The sequence below is a fragment of the Balaenoptera ricei genome, chromosome 20 (genome assembly GCF_028023285.1).
Source record: "Balaenoptera ricei isolate mBalRic1 chromosome 20, mBalRic1.hap2, whole genome shotgun sequence".
In the NCBI taxonomy this organism is placed as follows: domain Eukaryota; kingdom Metazoa; phylum Chordata; class Mammalia; order Artiodactyla; family Balaenopteridae; genus Balaenoptera; species Balaenoptera ricei.
The window spans coordinates 63,220,869-63,245,620 of NC_082658.1; the positions used below are offsets into that span (position 1 = coordinate 63,220,869).

Consider the following 24,752-nt stretch of genomic DNA (forward strand, 5'->3'; position numbering starts at 1 on the left):
GCCTAGGAGATGACCTCAGGGGCTGGCTGGAGACCCGCCTCCCAGCGTGGCTGTGGTTTCAGGAGGCGTGTGTACTGGGAGCAGACAGCCGGCGTGACGGAGCTGTTGTCAGCTGGAGGCCCCTGCAGCTCTGCCTACAGGGCCCCCGGAAGCGGGCTCAGATCTGGTACCTAAAACACACAACTCCCAGGGTTTTGAGCAGACTGACTTCAGTTTTCTCAGGGAAAAAGGAGTTCCGCAGAGCCTAGAACCTGGACATCCAGGTCTGCACAGGGACCTGGCCGTTCTCGCCTGTGTTTCTCTGGCGAGTTCCCTTCAGTGAACCCAGCAGCGGCAGGCTGGTTATTGTTCTGGGTAAATCATACTCGCACGTGATGTGGAATTCAAGAGGGCTGCAGCCTGCGACCTGGGGAACAGCCCCTCCTCCTCAGCCCTGGCGCCCTCCCCAGGGCGGCTCCCTCCAGGGTCCCCTCCTGGCAAAGATGTGTGCGCTGGGCATTCCTTGTCCTCCTGTAACTCACATGGCTGCGTCCCCTCTGCCCTGCTCTGCAGACGACGCTAGTCTGTATCTTTGGTGCGTTAAGAGTGTCTTTATTCTTCTGTGCAGCTGCATAGTACTCCGTTGTATGGATAAACACAATTCAATTCAACCTGATTCACACTGATGGACATTTCGTTTGTTTCCAGTCTTTCACATTTACAAACAGGTGGTAGCAAGTAACCTCGTGTACATGCTAGTTGGCACGAGTGGCCCTGACTCTGTAGGCTGGGGCCCCGGTGGGATTGGCAGCATCTGCATATGTCTATTCTCCAGGCCAAAGGATGCCATTCGAGCCCTGAAGAAGCGGCTCAACGGGAACCGGAACTACCGAGAGGTGATGCTGGCGCTGACGGTGAGTGCCCCCCGGCCCTCCCCCGGGGCGGGAGAGCGTCCGGGAGCCGCAGCTGGGGGACAGCCTGGAGTGAGCTCTGCTAGGGGTAGCTGTGCCTCCTGCTGCCGCCCCAGTGTTCCCACCCTCTGAGACGGTGAGCCAGCAGGGACGCGGCACGGGCAGTGTTGTCCGGTGTGGAAGCCCAGAGCAGAGAAGCCACAGGCCTGGGCGTGGGTCCCCGGTGGCCAGCAGCCTGCTGTGAGGCACTGAGGCCAGCTGCTTCTCTAGGGCTCAGCTTCCTCCTTGTAAAAGTGCCGACTTCCACCGAGCACCTGCCCGAGACTAGGCTAGCTCTTCAGATGTTAACTCAAATGCTTCCAGAAACCTTCCCAAATACGTTTCATCATCCGCTTTTACGGATGCAGAAACTGAGGCTCGGAGAGGCCCAGAGGCCAGAGGTTTGCCCAGACTTCACAGCTAGTGAGGTGCTGACTGGATCATGGGATAAAAACTGAATATCGCCGCAGAGGGTCTGGGGAAAGTCAGCAAGTGACTCCTTTCAGGAAGGGACAGACCAGATTTTTGCCCATCTTTCAGATGTCAGAAAATTAAAAGGGACAACTTCAGGTGTTATTTCTGTCTTGAAATCTAACATTTTTTCAAATGTGGCAAAAACCAGGCCACGACATGTTCCTCTAATAGAAACTGTAACAGGTCACCTCCTTGGTTAGATTTATTCCTAAGTATTTATTTATTTTGATGTGGTCAGGCCTTTGCTGCAAATCCTGTGATGCCTTTGGGAGATTTGTGAAAGGTGCAGACCCATTTTTCGTCCGCTGGAGGCCCAGCCTGGCACACACTGCCCGGGCTCACGTCTGCTCTTGTGGCTTCTCTGTCTTGTCCTTGAACTTAACCCTGTTCATCCATCACAGTCCTCCTGCTTCCTGAGGGCCTTTTAACTTCATATCTGCCCCCACCAAGGGGAGTTGGTCAGAGGTTTGGGGCTTCCTGCTCAGGCATTAGTGTGGTTCTGATTGCTTGGAGGCGCCGTTTGCCTACTCCGCGGGCCTTAGCTGCGTTCAGGAAAATTCCCACCGTGCTTCAGGCCCAACAACCCACAGCGACAGATTTGCCTTTTTGGCAGAGCAGCCTGCAGCGGGCTTGCCAGCCGGGGGGCTCTTCCACAGCTCCTGCTCTGCCGGGCGGCCCCACTGCCTCTGTCCAGGGCATTTTAAGGACCGAATGAGGGAACGAGAGCGTGGCAGAGGTTGCCTGTCGTCTGAGGCACTCACTGATCTTGGAGGAGGGTGGCCCTGCGCCTCAGGGCAGGCGGAGGCTTAGAGGAGGCTGCAGGGGGTCCCGTCCTGCTTCTGGCCTGACCAGCAATTTGTACCTACACCCCTTTCTTCACCTTCTAAGCCTTTTAACTCTGAAAAAAAAAGGGGATAACAGCCTCCACTTAAAAAGGGTGAATGAGTTGTGAGGATGGAGTGAAATTACGTATGACATGAAAGGGTCTCCCCTGGGTCAGCCATGCAGTCGCGTCCTAACATCACTGTTAGGAACTTTCTCCGTGACCGAGCTTTGTCCAGGGAAAGCCCCATTGTCCGACCCTAGCCCCGGAGAGTGGCTGCCTGGGGTCACCAGTGGTCTGTTAGTTTAGGCGAATGAGGACAAGCAAGGCGGCCAGCAGTGTCCCCTGATGCTGGTGACGTCCTTCCGTGGAGGCAGCCCCCACCAGCCAGCTGTGGCCTGGGTGCCGGTGTGGGAGGGGCCAGCTCATCATCCGGGTCAGGGGGTTTCCAGAGAGCTACGGGGTCCGGAGAGCTGCCTGCGAAGCTGGAGGGACCCTCCATTGGGTGCTGTGAGCTCAAGGCCCCTCGCTCGTGCAGTGGGGGCCCAGGACAGTAACCCCATGACACGTCCTCCTGCACTGGCCCGCCAGGCAGGTCTGCGCTTCAGACACACTCACCCTAACTGCAGCCCTGCAGCGGGGCACTCGCGCCCACTTTGCAGGCGGGGAAGCTGAGCTCAGACAGACTGGCCCTGAAAGCGGACCTGAGATTCAAGCCCGCGCTGGCCATTGGTCAGAACCCACAAGCGCTGTGCTTTTCTAGTGGCCGAGGCCTGTGTAACTTATTTTTCCGGACGAGGAAGGAGGGGCAGAGTTGATTCGAATGTGGCCAAGGCCACAAACCGCGTATGGGGGTGGGAGACCCGGGTCACTGCCGGTCTCAGTTGTGGAAGCAGGGTTGTGCGGCCATGTGGGGCATTCCCCTCCTCACGACCAGGTCCAGTAACTCACCATCAGTGCAGGTTGCTCCAGTGGCCTCCGCCCGGGAGGGCCTGCGTCCACGGGCTGTCGCCACCAACCCAGAGGCTCGTTTCCAGGGATGCTTGGTCGTTTTGACCCCGCTGAGACCCCAGTACCCTTCTCGTGTGGATCCGGTGCCGCCCGACTGCTGTGCAGGCCCAGAGACCCCAGCCAGCAAGGGGCCACCTGTGTCCTGCCGGATTGCCTCTGGAGGAGCCCGTCGGCAGGATGGTCGGCAGTGGGGAGCGTGGGCAGCGTCTCCTTGGCCCCTGGGGGTGACCTCTGTTTCCATCCCGCCCGCATCAGGTGCTGGAGACGTGCGTGAAGAACTGTGGCCACCGCTTCCACGTCCTCGTGGCCAACCGGGATTTCATCGACGGCGTCCTGGTCAAAATCATCTCTCCCAAGAGCAGCCCCCCGACCATCGTGCAGGACAAGGTGCTGGCTCTCATCCAGGTGGGTCGGCGGCTCCCCTAGGCTGGTCCGTGGGGAGAGAGGAAGGCGGGGCCTCCCATCAGCAAGTCCTCACGCTTCCCCATCATTTGGAGGAAAGAATGGGTGCTTCTGGGTTTAAATATTTGTTGAGAAACACTTGTTTTTTACCCTCATCCCGCTGAGATGACACCCTCAGCGGTGGCTCTCCTGGCCGTCGCTGGCTGTGTCCGGGTGCCTGGCCCTCGGCTGCCTATGGGGGGCAGGCCTGGAGCCTAACGGAGCCACGTGCCGGGGCCACGTGCCACAGGGCGGGGCCAACTCTGGGGTCGTGGGGATGGTGTTCAGGATTCACTGAGGACGTGACAATTCTGTTGAACCCTGAGGGGTGACAAGCTGGGTGGAATGGTCAGAGTGCAAGGGGCGGGGCAGGTAGAGAGCAGTGTGTGCAAAGGCCTGGAGTATCGAGAGCACAGGTGACACTTTGGGACGTGTTCGTTATTCACTGTCCTGTAACAAATTACCCCAAACTTAGCAGCTTAGAGCAACAGACGTTTATTACCTCCTAATTTGTGTGGACCAGGGGTTCAGGAACAGCTTAGCTGGGCGGTTCTCGGGAGGGTGCAGTCAGGGTGTCGGCTGGGGCCACCTCCTCCGAAGGCTCGGCTGGGGCTGGAGGAGCCGCCTCCAGGCTGCTCCCACGCAGCGCCCCCCCGCCAGCGGCCCCCCCCCGCCAGCAGCAGGTGTCCTAGTGTCCCACGTCCTCGCCGTCATCTTCCTCGTAGCCCGTCTGACGGGTGCACAGAGGTTTTGCGTCCCGTCGGCCTTTTTAAACCAGTCTTGGAAAGAAGGTGATGTTATTTCCATGTTGAATATGCTTTTAAAATGAAAAGTTACGGTCTGATGATCCCCTGGGAGGGCAAGGGCTGCAGCTTTTCCGAAGTCTCCCGTGCCTGTGGGGACACAGGTGCTGGAGTTTGCACGGCCCCCTCGCTCCCCACCCACCGTCCCTCTGACGCCTTCCTAGAAGGCTGACCCCAGGCATCGTGGTCCCAGGGTGGCCCACAGAGCTGGCGTTTCCAGTGCACGTTTGCCGCCGTCTGGGCCGCTGTGAAGTCAGGATGCCCGTCCCTCCCCCCTCCCCTCCACCCTCCCCTCCACCCCTAATCCCTCCATTCAGCCAGGCAGCCGTGTCCTCTGGCTGCCCTCCTGCCGCCCCACCTCCCCGGGCCGCACGGAAAGACACCCCCTCGGGCTCGTGTGCTCAAGGGGCCCTGCCCTTCAAGAGGCCAGCGTGCCAGATGCAGCAGGCCCTTCTGGAAGGGACAGGGCTCCCGGTGGCCCGGGAGGAGGGGGCCCATCCAGAGGGCGGGCCTCCCGTGACGTCCCCTTTGTGGGACATCCCCCCACTCTGCGCCACCCTCAGCCCCTCCCTGGGGTTGTTCCGGGACAGAAGGGACATGGTTCTGGTGGAGGGACCTCATCCCTGCCTCCCGCACTCCCCCCACAGTAGAGTCTAAAAATTCTCTTTCTTTCCACTGAAGAGGGGAGCTGATGGTGGGGGGTGGGAGGGGCCGGGGGGGCCGTGTTCTCAGGAGGTGGCAGGGAGCTGGCGGCCGGGCTTGCAGCAGATTCTGTGGATGGGCAGCTCCCGAGACCCTGTCCCTGTGAGTGAGAAGCCCAGGAGCACGAGCAGGATGGGACAGCAGCCTCCTTTTGTCCAGGGAGCGGAACCCATTGTTTAAATCAGCAATTGTTTATTGATCTGAAATTGGATGATTTAAAACTTGGTCGAAACTTGAGGGGTCTGGAGCAAATGGCTCACGTCTGCATAAGGTTTTAGCCCGTCCTTTGGTGTGCGATCCAGGGGAAAGGAGATCGGAACGCCCTCTGGGCCTTCCAACCCCTGACACGTGGGCACGGGCGGGCGGGGCCAGGCATAGGGCAGAGGCGGGCGCTGTGATGCTGACCCGCAGCTCCCAGGACAGGCCCTCTGCTCTGACAGCACCCGCCCTGCCGCTCCCTGGCTTCTCGTGGGGAAGCAGACCTCCCGAGGCCGCGGCCCCCGGGGCAGGGTCGTGATTCTCAGCGGGGCCAGCCGTCTAGAGGGGCTCCTGCGCTGTCACCATCGCCTCAGTCCGCTGGCCGCCTGCGTGGCCATCCTCCCCTGTCCCTGCAGCAGGAAGCTTCGCATCGGTGAGGCCACGTTCGCTCTGACTTGACAAATGCTGTCTGACTGCCTTCTCTGTGCCCCGGGAGACTCGGCGGGTGGGGGGCACAGGTGTGGGCACCGGCCTGGAAGGTGCCCGAGGCACACGGCATCTCCTGCCCTGTGCTTCCCCCCAAGGTGCCGGCGTCAGGGGCGTGGTCAGGAGAGAGCACTGCCGTGGACACAGACTCTGCTAGCAGCCCCGCACCCAGACTGCACAGGGGCCCCGCGCAGGACGGGGGCGATTAGCCAGGACTGCTTGGTTGGTTAAATAGCAGGTGCCAACCCCAGCTGCCTAGGCGAAGAGCAGTGCCGGTCATGGCAAGGCAGGCTCCCCAGAACCCCGGGGTGACGGCCAGGGAGGGGACAGACCTTCTCCTGAGTGTCCGCGCCGTCCCAGCAGGCAGGCTCTCCCTGCTCCCTGGTCCGGGCTGGCATGTGGGTGCGACCCAGGGCCCACCTCTACCCACAGAGCAGCCCAGCCCTCCGAGGGCCCCGGGCCAGGCTCCTGGAGCAGGAGACCTGACTGGTCAGCTGGGCATGCGTACCCCCTGCGGGGCCGTCCACGGGGCCTGCTGATAGCTGCTGGGCAGGTGCCCAAGAAGTGTCCGCCGACTGGAGAGAACAGTCGTGGTCTTCTTATGTCAGACCTGGTGCGGGTGGAAGGCGGCATAAGTTAAAAGGGCTCCCCTGGAGCTGTTGTCCTCCCGCAGCAACGAAGACCGGAGGCGGCTCCAGGAGGAGCTGACTGCCACGCCTGCTTCTGCCCGCCTCCCCTCGGGCTGTGAAACGCGCCCCCCCACCAGCGTCCGGGAGGAGGTGTGACCACGAGGGGCTGTCCTGACGCGGGGACAAGTCCCTGCATGTGCAGATTGGATGAGCGGGCCCCGGGAGGCCGGGCTCACGGCAGGGTTTGTGGTCAGTGAGATGCAGCGGCCGAACTGAACGAGGCTTTTTGGAAACTGCTCTCTTGGTCAGAGATGGGGGCAAGCAGCTGGGCCCTGAGACAGCGACAGAGCTGCCGACAGGACGGCTTTCCTCCTCCTCTGGGCCCCTCTTGGGGGGGTGCCCTTTGGAGGCACTTCTTGTTTTGATACCTTCTAAAGCTTCCAAAGAACAGAATTTAAAAATAAATTTTGACCGTTCCTTGAATCAGAGACGAGCGACAGCCTATTGAAATATGTGTTCCTTCCTCCCCGTGTTGTGTCTTACGTAACGGAACCTAGTGGCCGAGCTTCCCAGCGGACTGTCCCACACGGGCGCCTGTCTGCCGACGCTGTGAGTAGCGCAGGTGCTCCTGCCCTGGCCGCAGTCACCTCGCCCGTCAGATGGGCGGCCGGGCAGTGTGGACCCCGGCTCCCTGACCTACTAGGCTCAGCCTGGACTTTCACGCGTGGAGCGTGGGGGCCACGCCGCTGTCCCCGCGCGTCCTGCGGGCGCGGCCTCTCCAGCCGCACGTTGCCGGGCACATCTCCTGGGCTCAGCCCCGTGCTTCGGTGTGGTTGCTCCGTCTCCGCTCTAGGATGTGCCCCACGCTGGGCTGAGAGCTGTGCTTTGCTCTCGTTCGTGCTCAGCCTGGTGGCGCTGGCAGGAAGGAGCAGCGTGGCTGGGCGGCAGCCCTGAGCGCCCCGGCGCCCCTAACAGGCCCCCTCCTCCCCTCCAGGCGTGGGCCGATGCCTTCCGGAGCAGCCCTGACCTCACGGGCGTCGTGCACGCGTACGAGGAGCTGAAGAGGAAGGGCACGGAGTTCCCCATGGCCGACCTGGACGCGCTGTCCCCGATACACACACCCCAGCGGGTGAGCCTCGGCGGCCGGCGCGTCCCCGAGGGCCTGTTGCAGAGACAGCCTCTGAATTATTCAGCTCGTCCTCAGCCTCCTTAGGGCTCCAGGGCGTTTCTTGTTGATAACGAGCGGGTGCGGGAGAGAGACAGCTGGTGGCTGGTGGCTCAGGGACCCCCCCCCGCCACAGTTTTCACCCCGACTGTGGGAGAAGGTGACAAAGGAGCAGTGCGGACGCTGTCATGGAGATGGCCGCTAGGGTGGAGCCGTCCTGGGAGGGTCCCGGCACCTGCTCTCCCGAGCCCAGGCGTCTGGTGTGGGGACCGCATCTCCCCAGGGCGGCCAGAGCAGCCCCACCTCCACATCGGCAACGCCGACGGGCTGGCGGGTTCCCTGCTCCTGGGTTTTTCAACGGGACAAGTCAAATGGATCTAAAATTTACTTTGGGCTGTGAGTGGTCACCCTCGACTCCCGCCAGCCTTGGGATGCAAAGCCCCGGGAGGGCCCGCTGAGGGCGCTCCCACATACTGGCGGCTTCAGGAGGGAAGGTGCCCAGGCAACGCCGTCCTTCCTCTTCGGGGGCAGCCAGGCCCTCTCCTGCCCTGGGAGAGCCGGAGGCTCAGGGTCTGGGAGAGGCGCCCACCCCAGCTCCCTCTGCCACGGCCCCGTTTGTCCATCTCTGGGGGACAGTGCCGTGCAGGCCTCCCGCCTGGGCACAGCTCACGTTCAAGGGGCCACGAGGGGCCCAGAGGGAAGCACGAGGACTTGGGCTTTCCTAGCGTTTCTCTCACGTGATCCCTCCAAGCCACTTGCTGCACTTCGTGGAGTAAACAAGCCTGTTTTATTCTCCGAGTTGTGACACAGAGCAGTGTGCTGGTTCCTGCAGTTACGAAGAACGTTCAGTAAATTGCATCATTACTCTTTATATTAGTCCACTTATAAAGGCCAAAAAGTAACCTTCTGGTGCCAAACGGGGGTTCCTGATTAGAAAACTTACTAGCAGGCCCTCCCCTCGATCCCGAGGTGGTCCTGACAGTGGGAGGGTGGCCAGAGCCCTCACAGGCTGCGCTGGGGGCTGCCTCTCCGGCCCGCCTCGGTGTCTGAGGTTCGTGGAGGGAGGAGAGGTGGGGGGGGGGGGGGGCGGGGGCAGTGCCAGGCCACTGCCCAGGCGGCCCAGGCGGACAGAAGGCTTTGTCGTTGCCGTGCAGAGCGTCCCAGAGGTGGACCCAGCCACCGCCACGCCCAGGTCCCAGTCGCAGCCGAGGACGAGCAGCGGTTCCTCCTCGGCGCCGCAGGCCCCGGCTCTGAGCGCTGCGGGCCCCATCACGGCCAATTCAGAGCAGGTACGTGCTCGCTTTGGGGCCACAGGTGCGCCGGCCGCTGCCCTCGGTCTCCCAGGAGACAGAGGAGGCCTCCCCAGACGGGCCCTGTGAGGGGTGTTGGCGACACGGGTGCAAGTGCCCGGCCCTCCTGAGGGCGCACTGTCGAGGGCGGTGGTCACTCGAGGTGGGAGGTGGGGGGCTCGGGGCACAGCAGGTGGGTGGGGCGGGGGCGGGGCTGGCGAGAATCACAGCAGGAGGTGAGGCCAAAAGCCCAGGACCGGAGCGAGCGGAGTTGTGAAGGGCCTCGGGTGTCCCTCAGAGAGGTTTAGACTTATCCTGCGAGAAGGCAGCCTGGGCCAGGGCGGAGCCTGCAGGAAGGACCAAGTCCTGCTGCGTCCCGAGCAACGCCCAGTCTCCCCGAGTTATTTCCTGGGGAGCTAATGCTGCCTCAGTGCCAACCTGGATTCTTTTGGAGGAGTCTGGAGACGAGTCTTTAGACGAATCTATAGAATTTCCATTAGTTAAAAAGTGAGCATTGGTCAGACTTGAAAGAAAATCCATCCACTGTCTCTGTTTTTTAAATTCTCATTTATTATTTGTGACAGTGTCATGTTATGGAACCTCATTTAAACAGCGGGCTCAAGCGATTGTGTCCGGTTAGCGGAGTGTGTGCTCGTTTCCGCTCTGGGGGCCCCGAGGAGGGGGCGGCCAGGCAGGTGGGGGGCTGGGATCGGACAGGCCTGGGCTCAGTCCGCTGCTCCCGGGGAGGCTTCCGCCGGGTCGCTTAACCTCGGTCTCCTGTCAGTAGACCGGGCGGCGGCCCTTCTCTCCTGCCCGCCGGGCGTCATGGGCCGGCTGGGCAGCGGCATGAAGGCCCCTGGGACCCCCGGAGTGGGGAGGAGGCGGAGGCCGCAGCTGAAACTAGCTCTGCCCCTCCTGGGCCCCCGCCACAGCCGGCACCAGGCCTCCCAGGCGGCCCTGGGAAGAGGGAAGGCGGACGCGTTTGCAGTTGGACGGCCACCGAGACCCTCCCCTGATTGGCCGTCTGCGCGGGGGGAGCTCGGGAGCGGTCGGAAGGAGGGTCTGGGATGGACGAGGGGACACGGGCAGGACGAGAGGGGGCTGAATGCGGTGAAGAGAGAAGGCAGACCCAACTGGGCAGTGCGGGGTGTGCCCCTGGATGGCCACGGCTGGCCTGTGAGGTCACCTTTGCACAGGTGAGGACACAGGCTCAGAGAGCTGTCCCTGCTGCGGGAGAGGCAGCCCGGGTCCTGGCTCTGGGGAGCTCTGTGGGGCTGGCAGTTGGGACAGGCACCCCTGGATGGGGAGCGGGTGGAGAAGGCACGGCTCAGGGGCCGCTGTGCTTGGAGCCTCGATTCCGGGCCAGAGCCTGCAACTGTGAGGTTCCTAGTCGAGGACCCCAGACCCGCAGGGGCCTTGGGGGCCACGCTCTCCACCACATGAAGGAGCAGAAACGGGGCCTGAGAGGCTCACTTCCCCACGCTCTGACCCGGCACTGCCCCCGCATCCCGGGGCTCCCAGCTGCCAGCTGCCGGCGCCCCCTGTGCGCAGACGCAGACGGAGCCGGGCCGCGTCCACCTGCTGCAGGCTCACTGACCCCGTCCCCGCGCCTCCCCCGGCCCCCACAGATCGCCAGGCTGCGGAGCGAACTGGACGTCGTTCGGGGAAACACAAAGGTCATGTCCGAGATGCTAACGGAGATGGTCCCCGGGCAGGAGGACTCGTCCGATCTGGAGCTGCTGCAGGTGAGGGCCTCCGGGCCAGGGACACACGGAGGGGGGGGGGGGGCGGGATGGGGTTCGGGGCCCGTCCTCTAGAGGGACCGAGTCCGAGGAGGCCCGCATCCAGCCCACGCATCCTGGAGGCGGTCAGAGGCCAGTCCCAGGTGCTCTCTTCTTTATCCTCCTTAAAAAAGTTTTTTCCTCATTGTAAAATGTCAGTTGCAAAATACGTGCCCATCGAAAGAAAACGGAAGTACAAAGAAGAAAATAGTTGTCTTTAACCCCAGCGTCCGCAGATAAGCACTGTCGGTGTTCTGATGTATTTTCTTTCAGACGTTTTTTCATGTTTATCTCAGATGGGGTTGAGATGATACCAGGTGTATGATTTTATGTGTCGCTTTGTTCAACATGACGTCACAAACATGCAGGGACCGCTAGCTGTTCCTGCTCGTGGGAGCCGCTTCTGGGACTTCTGGGGTGAAGCTGAGGGTCCCCGGCCAGGGTGGCCCACGTCCTGGCTCCGGAGGCTCTGTGGCTCACCGGCCACCTGCAGGTCTGGGAGCCAGGCGGAAAGGGGTCCAGGAGCAGAGCTGGCCTGCAGGGTTCCTGCCCCAGGTCCGCCAGGCCCAGAGCTGGCGCCCAGCTCTCCTGACACCGTCTCAGAGACTCTGGCATCGGTGGGAAGTGGCAGCGGCCCCGCCCGCAGAAGCAGCACCCCCCCGGAGGGTGGAGAGGACGCCGTGAAATGTGAGGGCCAGCGGGGAGCACCTCCCACGCCTGCCCCTTGGGGCGGCCGGTCTTGGTCCCCTGAGGGCCACACTGGCTGCTGTCCTCCGGGAGGGCGTGCTTCCCAGGTGGCCTGGTCCCAAGCAGCTGCTTGCCGTGCCCTCTTCCGGCCCCTAAGGGGGTGAGGGTGGGGGTGGGGGAGACCTGCCCAAGGTGTGGGCTGTGGTCCCCGCTCTGGAGGAGCTCACAGCGGGCAGCCTACCTACCTGGGCCCGGGCCCTCCGGCTGCTCTGGACGCCGAGCGACCAGTGCCCGCAGCAGCCCAGCTCCAGGCGCGCCATCAGTGCCGCGTCGGCCTCCATCTGCGGTCTGCGGGGTTCTTCCAGGCGTTACCCAAGGCGCAGGAATCTGAGGTCAGTCCAGGAACAGTGCAGGAACTGAGGGGCCTCTTGAGGCAGCTTTGTGCTGTGTCAGCACCAGAATTCTTGCTGACAGGGGTTTGCAGTGGACAGAGCTGAGCTCCTGGTAGCAGGCGTAGCAGAACAAAGCCAGCCCTGCGGACAGCCAGGGCCAACCAGACAGCACAACACCTCTGCATGTGCGTGTGTGTTCAAACAAGCCCATCAGCCAAGACAAACAGAACCTGATCTCCTGGCGTCAGCTCACAGTTTTCAAAAATAGGTTGCTTCCCGTGACGTTTCCCTTCCCTCTGTCTGGTTCCAACTCCAAGCCTACCGACCTCGCTGCTATCTTATACGTCAAACAGAGAGAATGGTTCTGGGTGCCAGTGGGAGGCTGTCCTTTCGGCACGAGAGACTCGGGAGCCGTCAGGTCTGTGAGCAGACACGGCTGTCCTGGCCGCTGGCCTCGCTCCTTGAGCCAGCCGGGCAGGGTCTCCCAGGGGTCGGGGCTGCACGTGGGAAAGCGCCACGGTCTGCTTGGAAAGGGATGGGATCAGACTGTGCCCCGGGACCCCTCACTCGAGCTGGAGGTGGCCAGAATGCTCAGGGCAGAAGCTACCCAGAGCTCAAAGTGGAAATAAATGCATTTGTCACCAGCCCAAGTGTTCGCGCCCACAGGAACTGCTGCGGATTTGAGTGTGAACTGCTGGGAGGAAATGGGAAGCGGGAAACGGGAGGTGTCGGTGGGAGGGCGCGCCGCTGCGGCGGCCGACCAGCATCCTGGCCGGCTGCGTCCGGATGGCTTCCTGTGCTTCGCACAGGACTTGCAGGTGTGGCCTCAGCCGCGGCCCGCAGAGTGGCAGGAACTCGGGCAGGGTGGGCGAGGGGGGGCGGGGCCCCAGAGGGAGCACAGCAGCTTCCCTCTCTGGGCTGGGAGAGACCTGGGAGGCGGCTTGTCCAGCCCCACCCTGTGCTGATCCCTGGTGCCGCCTTGTTTCTGAACATCCTCAGCAACAGGCCGCCTCCAAACACATGACCTGGATAGGCTTTGGGAAGCAGCACGACAGGGCAGGAAGAGCCGCGCCTTAGGGATCCCTGGCTTCACCTCTGGGCCTGGCCGCTGATGAGCCGGGTGACTCGGAGCCTGGAGTAATCTCTCCCCGTGGGACGGTTGGGAAGCGGCTGATGGAAGCCCGTCCACACCGTGCCTGCAGCCCCGGTCTGTCTGCTCCACCCGCTGGAGCAGACACAAGTTCCTCCCTCGCGTAGCAGGTCCTAACGTGCTTGCAGGCTGTCGACCGCCCTCCCTCGGGTGTCCCGGTGGTTCTGAGCAGGGGGCAGCGCTGGGGAACCTGCAGCCTCCGTCTCCCTCCCTCACGGGCTGTCCAGCCGCGTCTTCCCTGTCCTGAGGCTCTGCATCTCTGTCTGCTGGAGCTTATGCCCTTGGCTGCACCTGGGAGTCTGGCCTTGGGAATCTTTAAAGCTCCCGATGCCGGCGGCCGTGCCCCCGCCGCCCCCAGATCAGCCTCTCCAGCTCTGTCTGCAGTTAGTGATAACGCGTGATTAATCCAGTGACGCCCAGGATGGGCGTCCCTCACGGCCATCCCTCGGCTGACGAAGGAGGCCCATCCCACATTGTGTCTTCAAGTAGCAGATGGTTTAGCCCCTCTTGCTTCTTGCCTCTCATTTCAACAAAAACCAGGAGGGCCAGGACCATTTCCTATAGAGAAATCTAGTTTATTCTATGTGTTCAGCTTCATTATTTCCCCCTTTTTCTTCGACAAAGACTCTGTCTCCCTCCTGTCTCCTTTGCAGCTGTAGAAAGCAGATCTTCAGGGCCTTACTCCCTGCTCCTTAGAACTTGGAGAGGGTTCAGAGGAGACCCAGAAAGATGATTAAAAGATTGTTTTGCAAGGTGGGGAGGAGAATGTCCCCTGAAGAAAAGATACAGGCATCGGGACGAATTAGACAGAAAAAGGACATTTTACAAAGTCTTCTGGTGGACGGAGGGCTTTTGCTCCAAGAGCAGTGACCGGCCGCCCTCCCCTCTGTTGAGAACCAGACCCCAGAGGCCAGACTGAGACCGTCTGCGTTTAGGAAGTCCCTGTCCCAGCTGTTGCCAGGCGGGAAGGGCAAGCCGGGCAGGCCCTGGCTGTCCGTTCTCAGGACCAGAAGAAGGTGCCTGTCCGGGTGGTTTGGAGGCAGGTAGGGTCTGCCTGCTGGTGACCGCGTGGAGGGCCCGCAGGCAGCCGGTGGGTGTCTGTGGTGGCACAGACCTTCATGCTCTGGTCCTCCTCTCCCGCGCAATCTCTTCTCGTTTCTTCCTGTTTAATTTTTTTAAGACAGTAACTTAAAAGGTTGAAGCAAGGAGAAGGTGAAACCTCCTCTCTGCAGAGACCCCTGGAGACCCCTGATCCGGGCCGTGTTTAGGCGAAGCTCCGTGGCGGGTCCCTGGGTGCCAACCCAGGCGTAGAGCACACGAGGCCCTGCCAGCGGGTGGGGGATGTCCCGCCCCCCTCTGCCCCAGCTGAAGGCCATGGGAGCCAGACCCCAGTGCACGGCCTCGGGCCTCATCCCTCCTCCAGGCAAGGCCCCAGAAACCACCTAGCGCTTCCCAAACGTTCTGCAAAGTGATGGAACGCCTCCTCCATGAGCGAGACTCTACAGAGACCCATCAGTGTCCGGACAGATGAGAGCAGAGCCACCCTGGCTGCCGTGGTGGTGCCCAGCGCCATCGGCAGGGCTTCACCTTTTCCCAGCACCCCCGTCCCACCCTGGGAGAGCCGAGCCCAGGGCGCCGGACCCCCAGACAGCTGATGGTCGGGGCTGCTTGCTGCTGCCTTGGCCGCCACACCCAGCAGGGGCTGGGCTCTGGGGGGAGACTGAATCCAGCCCTGGCCTCTCCCCGCGGGTGCTACTGGTGCTTCGGGCGTGTGTGCCGGGTGCTTGAGACGCTCCCTGCAGTCTGCTGAGGGGCTGGTTCTCCTCGGGCTGGCGGCGCCTCCGTGAAGCCTCCTCTGGGGGGGGCTTCGCCGTCTGGGGTGGTCGGGAGCCAGTGTTCGCCTACTGGAGGTGAAGGGGAGCCCGGGGCGCTCTAGGCAGTCTGGGGCGGCGGTGCGGGCTCAGGGCGTGTTCATAGCGCGCAGGGAGCCTTGGCGGGTGAGATGCGTGAGGATACACACAGGATGGGGCATCCTGCCCCAAGTGATAGGGCGGCGTCTGGCACGGCCTGTTGAAGAGAACAAGCAACTGCAGAGAGTCACGTTTTTAGATTTCCCAGACGGTTTGTGCAAACCCGTACTCTGCACACAGCAGAGTGTGCGCTCGGACGTTTGTCCATCAGGAGGCACCGCCTGGTGGGCGGGGCGGGGGTCCACCTGGCCTCCCGCACACGCCCGGCTTTGTGGACAAGCCTGGGCCCGTGTGGCTTTACGAACTGGCACACGTCTTGGCAAAGCAAGTAGAGTGTGAACGAGGGGCACCCGCGGTAGCCAGACCTGTGTCCCCAGGAGCTGCACAGGACCTGCCGCGCCATGCAGCAGCGCGTCGTGGAGCTCATCTCCCGCGTGTGCAACGAGGAGGTCACCGAGGAGCTGCTGCACGTCAACGACGACCTCAACAACGTCTTCCTCCGATACGAGAGGTGGGAGCCGGCGCGGGGGGGTTGGTGGGGGTGCGGGGGGGTGGCGTGCCGAGTAGAGGCGGAAAATACTCCTCGGAGACGCCAACCTGTTCCCAGGACGGGGAAGTGCTTCTCGTTCTCCTGGGAGCCAGCAGCAGGAACGTGCCGCAGAGTCGGGCGCTGCCCTTCACAAGCCTCGGGCTGGCCCCTGTCACCCCAGCCCAGGAGGGAGGATGGGGCTCGGGGACCCTGCGCTCCTGCACCTGCTCCTTTGAAGATCCTCTGAATCTGAAAAGGATTAAGGGGGAGAAACCTCTACCAGGGAAAAAAAAGATTTCCTCTTTCCCATTTTTAAAAAAAGAGATTTTCCCTTCCTTTGCCAACGCCAGCGTGTGTGGAGCGTGGAAGCAGGCAGGTGTGAGTGCTGGGAGAGACACGCCTTTCTGTTTTTCCAAATCATTTTCGGGTTCGAGGTAACAAACGCGCATATTCTTTTGCCTTCCCAGAGCCATCCCTCAGGGAGAAAGGTGTGTGATCCAGGCAGCGTTCAGCAGGCAGGGGGGTGGCGAGCGGGTTCCCATCGATGGCTCTGACGGGGCTGCCCCAGAAAGCGCCTTGGCCTGGCCAGGCTTCTGCTCCTAAGGATGATGTCTGGGCCCCCGGGCTGCTGACTCGTGGTCTGATGACCTGGCATCACGTAGGGTCCGGGTGACAGATGCTCGCATCTGGGCCTTAGAGGGGGATTTTGCTGTGGTTGCCACAGCTCTGGGCTGTGTCTCAGCTCGACCATGGCAGCAGCGGTGGGTGGCCCTGTGTCCAACCGACAGATGACGAGCCCTCCACAGGAGGAATGTGGGGCCGTCTGGGGCCCCCTGTGCCATGGGAGCACAGGAACAGAGCCGGGGGCCTAAACTCCCAGCGCCAGAGCCCCGGGTTCCTGCCCTGCGGTGCCAGGGTCTCCACTGTAAACAGGCTGAGCTTTTCACCTGTTAAACCCATCTCAGCCCTTTCTGGCACGGGGTGACAGCAATTCAGAGGCAACGTCCGGGGCCGGCAGCCCTGAGGTGCCCTTCCGGCCAGAGAGCCTTTGATAAGACTGATGGTCAGCAAGGGCGTGGGAAGGTGCTCCCGCATGAGAACCTCAGGTGGGTTAGTATTGCTGTCCTTGTCAACCACTGAGGATAAACTGCATCCCACGGGTGGCCTGACCAGGTTGTCCCCCTGGGGGTCCCTGCTCACCAGGTGCTGACCCCAGCGCACGGGGAGACCGACGTGGAGCAGGGAGTCTCAGCAGATCCCCAGCTGGAGGAGGTCTCTTGGCGGCCTCTTAGCCTGTGGTGTCTGGGGCTGCCATGCTGGTCCCCACCTGATAGAGAACGACCTGGGTGCTGGAGAGGAGAGTCTGTCCTTGGCCGGGCGTGGGCCCTGGCTGACCGACCCTCCCGCAGCTGCTGGGGCCTGTGCCTGCCCTCCTCCTCCACGTGCCCGGCCTTGGGCCCCACCCCTTCCCCTAGCAAGTTAGCCCTTCAGCTCGTCACTCCGCCACAGAGCTGCCCAACAGGGAGGGGCTGCTCTTCTCCTCTGGATCTGAGGCGCCCCCAGGGAAGGTGGCTGACCCAGCCTCCCCTGCAGGGCCCAGAGGAGCCCTGGGGGTGCTTACGATGGCCTCCTGCATGTGCCAGCCCGCACCTGCAGTGCCCTTGGGGAGGCTGGGAGGCTGATCCCCCCTCAGGGGAGCCCCATGCAGCAGCAGGAAGGGCAAAGTTGTGTGTTGGGGGTTGCCCACTCCCCGGCCCCCCAAATGGGCCGGTGGTTCTCCTTCCCCAGAGCCTGGGTCTCTGCTGGCCTCTGGGCCCGCGGGCCCCAGGAGCTTCCCAGGCCAGTGAGCTTCGCGATGCCGTGTCCCAGGCGCTCTCTCTCTCTCCTTACTCCACTTTCCTTTCCCCGTTAGGTTCGAACGATACAGGTCAGGCCGATCCGTTCAAAATGCCAGTAATGGAGTGAGTATTCCTTCAGAATTCTCACCTGTCTGGAGGCCGGGAAACCTGGGGTCTCCTGGGGTTAAAATATTCGGGCGATGGGAGAGCAAGCTCTGGTGGGTGGACTCTGAGGAGGTGCCGGCAGGCACATCCCTGGCGGGAGGGTGCAAAGAAGCCCCCGGGACCTTGCTGTCCCTTAGATGGGGGAGGGGAGGGGCGGGGGGGGGGTAACTCACAACAGCCCACCCGGGACCCTGGGTGGTGCCTGCCAGCTTTCCCCTCGGGGCCCAGCACGCGGGCCAGGGCTCAGCCCACCTCCTGCCCAGCAGGTGCTGAGCGAAGTGACAGAGGACAACCTCATCGACCTGGGCCCGGGGTCTCCAGCCGTGGTGAGCCCGACCGTGGGGGGCACGGTGCCCCCGTCTTCCCTCTCCTCCCAGCTCGCGGGCTTGGGTGAGTGTCCCAGACTTGCCCCCCCGCCCCCACCCGCTGCCGGCCTTGTGGGGGACCCGTGGGACAGCGTGTGCCCGGGTCCTGCTGTGCCAGTTCAGCTCAAGGCTTGTTCCCTAAACTTAGAGTTTGAACGCGTGTTGGAAAGCAGGGGTGCGGGGTGGTCCGAGGGACCGGAAGCTGTTGGCTTTTTGAAGAAAGGTGGCCGCTGTGTTGTATGTGGCACATTCTCTGTGGCTGGAGTGATTTCCTTCTCAATGTCACCAGGCCAAGGGGGGCAAGTAGGTGTCAGCTCCTTGGGTGCTTGGCACGTGGGCCCAGGAAGGATGCAGAGGCCACGTGGGGCTTGGAAGAGTCCGTGGCTGATCGGTGACGTCTGCCCTGGGCTTGCCAACAGGAAGGGGTTTGCTCTCCTTGAACTAACATCGGCGAGTGTGCGCCATCCTCTGAAACCTAAAACAAAAGATGCCATTTTTTCGCAGTTTGTTCAGTTTAATGTGTGTCCGTGACTCTGGATGCCCCACCCGGGCTGGATGAGCCCAGTCTGGGACAGAGGGAGTCACAGTATTACATAACCAGTCAGCACGATGCTCTCAAAATGCTGTCTTCCACCCTGCGCTTCTGTTTTCTTAATATTTATGTTTGTACCTTCATCTCATTTCAGTTGAGTCAAGCTTTTACTTAGTGCCCTGGCAGCTGCTGTAATTCTGGCTTCTCGACATCTCATGTATCCGTAGCCACTGTTTCTCTTTCTCTGCCTTCAGTCCACCCAGCGTGTGGCCACCAGGCTTAATACCTAAAATTCAGATTGGATTCTGCTGCCCCTGCTTTAAAAAGGTCTAGTGTTTCCCCATCGGCTCCTTTGCCTGCGTGTGACCCTCTTCAGCAGACTCGTCTCTCCGCCAGCACCCTTCCCGCGTCGCCCCCTCTGCCCGCCGCCCAGCCCCCTCCCGCTCCTGTGGCAGTTTCCGGTCCCCCGCCCGTATCTCCACCTAATTCTGTGCTGCTGTCTGTCCCCCTACTCTGTGTACCCCCTTGAGGCCAGGAACCGCGCCAGAGTCACCGTGGTCCAGTCAGGGTCGAGCTCTGGCCGTGCGGGCGCCTACGAAATACTTGTCACATAAGTGACCTTGGCCCGTGGCCTCTGTGACCGGCTCCCAGGGGCGCCCTGGCGCGGGCAGGAGCCTGCATGGCCCGCCTGCTCGCCGCTCGCCCTCATTCGGGAGCGGCTTGGGGGGGTCGGGGGCTGTTCTCGCTCCCTTCTGCCCCCCCAGGACTTCAGCCCACCAGGTGGCTTCTTCCCAAGGTCAGGCCCACATTTGTTATCGCCCACCCCTCCTCTGTTCTGTTGCACAGACCTGGGCGCGGAGAGTGTCAGCGGCACCCTGAGCTCGCTCCAGCAGTGTCACCCCCGGGACGGCTTTGACATGTTCACCCAGACCAGAGGGAGCTCCTCGGCCGAGCAGCGCAAGACGTATGTGGGGACCCTCCCGGTGGGTCTCAGAGGACGCTGGGCGGGGCTGACCCCGGCCTGGGCCCACGGGCAACACAAAGGGGCCTTTTATTCACTGGGGCCAGGCCTTTCCACTCCGGTTGCCGGGACCTGGCGGTAGACACAGCTGTTGAGTGGAGGCCAGCACCCGGAGCCGGGCGGCCGTGCGGGTTTCTCCCTGCTCTCCCTGCTCTCCCTGCCCCCGCGCTGCTGCTGCCTCCGAAACTTCGTCTGTAGGAGGAGCTGGGGGCACGAGGTGGGGCAGGCAGGCACCGAGTTGGTTCCTCGCCCGTGGGGTGCGAGCAGCGTCTTTCCTGACGGGGGCTCTGGCCAAGATGAGCCCTGTGGAATTAGGGGAGTTGATTCCAAAACACACAGCCCCCTGTATCTCCCTGGAACCTGCTTTGAGCTTTCTGTTCAGCCTTTGACCACCTCCCCCGGGACCCAGCATCTTGACGCATCCAGCTCTTTGAGTCCCGTACTCAGGACTCATCAGGTTGACCAGAAGCCCAGGGCCCCACGCACCTTTTAGCAGAAACTGCTTTCAAAATGGATACAGCAAAAGAAGTCGGGGAGCAGAGGAAGACAACCCCGCAATGAGTGACAGACCCTCACCCCAGACCGGGAGACCACCTTCCTTGTCAGATGCCACTGAGGCTGCTGCTTTTTTTTTATTATTATATTTTTTTATTTTTTATTTTTTTTGGCTGCGTTGGGTCTTCGTTGCTGTGCGCGGGCTTTCTCTAGTTGCGGCAGCCGGGGGCTACTCTTCGTTGCAGCGCATGGGCTTCTCGTTGCGGTGCTTCTCTTGCTGCGGAGCATGGGCTCTAGGCACGCAGGCTTCAGTAGTTGTGGCACGCAGGCTCAGTAGCTGTGGCGCGCCGGCTCTAGAGCGCAGGCTCAGTAGTTGTGGCGCACTGGCTTAGTTGCTCCGTGGCACGTGGGATCTTCCCGGACCAGGACTCGAACCTGTGTTCCCTGCACTGGCAGGCGGATTCTTAACCACTGTGCCACCAGGGAAGCCAAGGCCGCTGCTTTTAAAATGAGAATTATGACCCCTTTGCCTCTATCTAGCCTCTCCCTCCAAGCAGTTCCGGGCCCTCTGACACCCTGTCCTTGAGCTTTACAAATGCCTCCTAAACAGAGGGAAATGGAGGTGGTACAGAGTCCCAGACCCCAGAGGGAGTGAGTGGCTGGGCTGTGCTTGAACCCAGGCCTCCTGGCTTCAGCTGCAGCCAGACCACGGCCTAAATGCCAAGGCCTCTGAGTACTCGTGAGGAAGGTGCCGAAGCTGGAGGGTGATTGCAGGTCACCACCTGTCCGTCCCCCGTGACCACTCTGCTTGTGCTGCTTCGTCCCCAGGGCCACCTACGAGGACCCCCAGGCCGTCGGAGTACTTGCTTCTGCGGTAGACGGTCGGAAACAGAGCACTGAAGTGGTAGGTCTCTCGCCCTGTTTTTCTGCCTGGAGGGAAAGCGGGGCGGTCTGGTGAAGCCAGCTGGAGAGTTAGGCAGAGCTGGTGGCGCGGAGGGCAGACCGGGGTGAGCCATGTCAGCTCCTGAGTGCCCCCCACCCGTGGGGACGCCCGTGTCAGGACACCCAGGAGGAGACAGGCCGAGGGAGGCAGAGATGTGGGGAGGGCACCCCGCGAGCGGCCTTGGGCGGGGCTGCACCCCGGGGAGTCTGATGGGGAGCCCCTGCTCTCCCCCCTGGTGGCTCTGAGCTCTCAGGGCGCAGGGCTCCCGTGGCCAGAGAGGGTCTCTCCCCAAAGGCTGCAGTGCCCTGGGGTGGGCGGCGCTCCGACAGAAGGGAAACGGGGGCCTGGGCCTGTCCCTGCAGGCCCGCCGTCAGAAGGGGGCTGGTGGTCGGGGCTGGTTTGGGGAGGGGGCTGGAGGGGGAGGAGCAGCGCTGAGGGCAGAGGTGCTTTGAGGTGGAGGAGGGGCTTTTGTGATTTCTGGGAGATCGCAGGTCCCCGAAGGAAAAGGTTTGTGCCTTCGTGCTTCTCGTGAGGAGGTTCCCTTCTCGCCTAACTGAGAAATGTGTGTGGCCGCGAGCGAATGAATGTGTGCGGGGGGTGGGGGGGCGGTGGGGGTTAGGGGGACAGTAGCCCCAGAACAGCCGCCCCCCCGGCCCGCCCCATCCCGGGCCACGAAGGGGCAGAGCTCATCTGTCCACTGGAGGGGAGCCTGGCTTCCCAAACACCAGCCCTTGGCCTCCCGCAGCCCCTGTCCAAGTGGCCTGGGCAGGCGGCAGTACTGAGGCCTGGTGTCCCCGGGAAAGCTCGTCCCCTGGTCCCCATGTCCCTTCAGGCTCAGCCAGCTTGGTGAGGGCCGTGCATCCCTCTGCACCGGCCACCAGGGGGCGCAGAAGAGCCACCCCAGGCTGCGGCTCTCAGTGCCCCGCCCCCCACAGAACCCCTGAGGCTGGGCTGTGGGGTGGCCCAGTGGTCGTGTTGCTGAGGACGGCCCCCCCGCCCCAACTCAGGGTACCAGGAAGCCAGTAAGGCCGGCCCCTCCTCCTGGCCCAGCTGGCCAGGCCGGCCCGGTCAGCTTTCCACTCTACCTCCAGGGCCCGCCCCGCCCAGGCCAGGAGCTGCCTCTGCCAGTGCCCAGGGTCCAAGCACAGGAGTGCAGCCAGCTCCCTGCCCTTCACCCGGGGTGCCTGGCCTGCCTCCTGTTTTCAACGTTTCCGCCTGCAGCAGGCAGGCTGCTCCTCGTGTGCCCTGCTCGATGGGGTGTTGCAGGGAGCAGGGTTCGTGTGGGCTGTGTGTGTGTGCGTGTGCTTGTGTGTGTGCCTGTCTGTGGGTGTGTCTTTGTATCTGTGTGCACACACACTTATATGCATCTTCAGGCCTGTACTTCGGGTTATGTTGTTCCATATCCTAAACAATGCTGCCCTGGAAATGAAAACTGGGCCAAGGGAGAAATTAAGAACACAACAAAGAGGAAAAAACTGTGTAGCTACACCTTCACGGTACAACCAAATCAGTAGTTCTAACTTTAATACTTTTATCATTTAGAAAAGGCAATATCCCCAAACTCATCATTCACATTAAGAGTTTGGAAAAAGAACGCACAGGTAACTGAGGAGGAAAAAGATAATAAGTAAGAAGAAAGTAGAGATGATTGTGCAAAAGCTGGTTCTGTGAAGCCGCCCCTCGGTGACCCTGAGAGCCCAGGCAGAGGGCAGCCCTGACCGGCCTTCTGCGGCCCCAGGAGTTTTCCTGGGGGCGCGGGAACAGGGGTTCAAGTGTGTGTTACCCTCTTGGGGTCCCTGTTACTAAACGCCTCTTCTTTTATCCAGGAGGTAAGGGCATGTTTGGGGGGTGGGCCGCTGGGTCCCAGCTCCTCAGGTGACGGGGGACCAGCTCTGACAGTGGCTTTTCTGTTTCCACGACATGTGCTATTGCCTTCTTTACCACGGGTCTTGCTGTGACTTTCCTTTCTGGGACTTTTCTGTCCTCGGCCCAGAAGAGAGGTAAAGGTGGGGACTCTTACCTGGAGCCCATAGACGGCTGGCTCATAGCCCAAGGAATGGTGAGAGGTCACCAGCCGCGCTGAGCCCCTTGTCCCCCCACCACAACCACCCCCGGCGCTTCCCTCTGTCTTCTCGCGGGTGCCCAGTCTTCCCCTCCTGTCTGTCTCCTTAAGCCGCAGACTTCCAGCCCCAGAAACGCCATCTCTGGTTTTCTGTGGCGGTCCGGGCATTTGCAGGAGTGAGGGGAGGGCCCTTTCCCTCCTTCTACCGTTTCTGGAGCTCTGGGCAGTATTCACTTTTCCAGGATGGGCACAAGTTACTGTGGCCTCTGCTTGGGAGGGGATGTTTCTAAGAGGGCAGACTCAAAGCATCTGACTGCGCAGAGAACTCCGCCCAGCCTGTGAATGTGGGAGTCTAGGCCGATGGGGTTTCGTCCTGTAATTGTTTGTGCCCGCTGTGTCCCCCGGGAGGATCTGAGACCTCCTAAAGAAACACACAAACGCTATTGGAACGGAATAAGAAGATGCTGTGTATCATACACGGCAGTCAGCCTCAGGAAGTAGGGCGTCCATGGCTCCAAGACCCGGGAGGATCCCTCCTGCCTCGTGATCAGGTGGCCCCAAGTCTGTGCACAGAGAGGTCACTTGCTGCAGGCTGCCTGCGGTGCAGGGACGATTTCACTTCTGAGACCAGGGTCTGTGTGTGGTGGACCTGAGCGGGAGACCTAGACACACCAGGAGGAAGCCTAACTGACCCCTTGGGGCCGGGCCAGCCTGGGGCCAGGGGAGGGCTCTTCAGGCTGGGCCAGCATGCCCGAGCCTGCGGGCAGCACAGGGTCACCTGCCTAAGCAAGTGTGACCAGCTCTCGAGGACACGGGTCAAAGGGCCGTCAGAGCCGGGGGTCAGGGTGTCTGCCTGCCCAGCTGGGAGCTGGCGACACAGCACAGCCGAGCTCGGGGGGCCGTCTCCCTCCACCTGCCGGCAGCCCGTCCTACTTGCTGCACCGGACCGCAAGGCCGTTCTCAGGGACATGGGCTAGCCCGGCCCCTTGTTTGCTTCTCTGGGGACAAGCAGGGGCTCTGGCCCACACGTGCGGGTGGCCTTAGAGCAGCAGTCCTGGAGACCACGTCCACTCCACTGTCCAAATTGGGAGGATCCAGCCGTGTGTCCTTGTGCCTATTAGTCCTGCAAAAAATGATACTGCCCACACAGCCGCCCCGCGTGTGGCTTGGCAGCCGGTGGTGGCACCCACCCCTGCCCGGCCCCACCTAGAGCTCCAGTCTCCGACTTCAGAAACAAGCCCGACTAACAGCTAACCCCGTGTCTCACCTGCCCGACTGCAGTGTTTTTGTTTTGTTTTCTTCTAAACAGCGTATATTAATTGCTTTGCCTCATTTCCCATAGCATAGAAACCCTGAGTCTTTCCAAACCTGCCAACTACAAATTCTTTACTTGGAAACTTTTTGTACTATTGAGCGAGACCAAAGGGCCTGTAGACTGAGTCTCAGGTTGGGGAGGTGGCAGGAGAGCTGTCGGGGGGCAACAGCCCCTGGAAACATCGCACCCGAGCGCAGCACTTGGTCTGGCCGCGTTGGAAATGGTACAGGTTTCCTTGCGGGAAGGCGTGTCGGGCGTCCAGGTCCAGCACCAGGCCCGTTACCGTGGAGGAGAGCCCCAAGAACCTTCTCGAGCAGCCTGCCTGGGGACGGCGGTGCTCTTGCCTCTCCCGGCGGCGGTCAGAGGCCTGTCACCCACACGCAGGGTGCAGCCAGGATAGGTGAACGAGTATCAGTAGCAGCAGGAACCCAAGGAGGTTAGTGAAAAGTCTGCCGCTGCCCAAGCCCAGGCTTGGGGCGGGGCCCCCTACGCAGACCTGGCGGCGCGCTTCCCCCTTTGAGCCGGTGACCCTACCGCCCACACGCAGGGCTGCCGGC

The 24,752-nt window shown here is 61.9% G+C and overlaps 1 protein-coding gene across 4 annotated transcripts in view; it reads left to right on the top strand.

The window, feature by feature from the left end:
- Window positions 1-24,752, top strand: part of TOM1L2 (target of myb1 like 2 membrane trafficking protein) — an 81,966-nt gene that overhangs the window by 48,493 nt on the left and 8,721 nt on the right. For 2 of the 4 annotated variants that reach the window (XM_059908813.1, XM_059908814.1), the window contains exons 3-12: window positions 815-893; window positions 3,493-3,642; window positions 7,491-7,625; window positions 8,816-8,950; window positions 10,579-10,695; window positions 15,308-15,441; window positions 17,372-17,420; window positions 17,729-17,852; window positions 19,206-19,323; window positions 20,704-20,779. In XM_059908813.1, coding sequence (XP_059764796.1) covers window positions 815-893; window positions 3,493-3,642; window positions 7,491-7,625; window positions 8,816-8,950; window positions 10,579-10,695; window positions 15,308-15,441; window positions 17,372-17,420; window positions 17,729-17,852; window positions 19,206-19,323; window positions 20,704-20,779 — 1,117 coding nt within the window. Of the gene's footprint in view, window positions 1-814; window positions 894-3,492; window positions 3,643-7,490; window positions 7,626-8,815; window positions 8,951-10,578; window positions 10,696-15,307; window positions 15,442-17,371; window positions 17,421-17,728; window positions 17,853-19,205; window positions 19,324-20,703; window positions 20,780-22,811; window positions 22,878-24,752 lie in introns of all 4 variants that reach the window. The other 2 variants (XM_059908811.1, XM_059908812.1) reach the window with 2 other exon arrangements.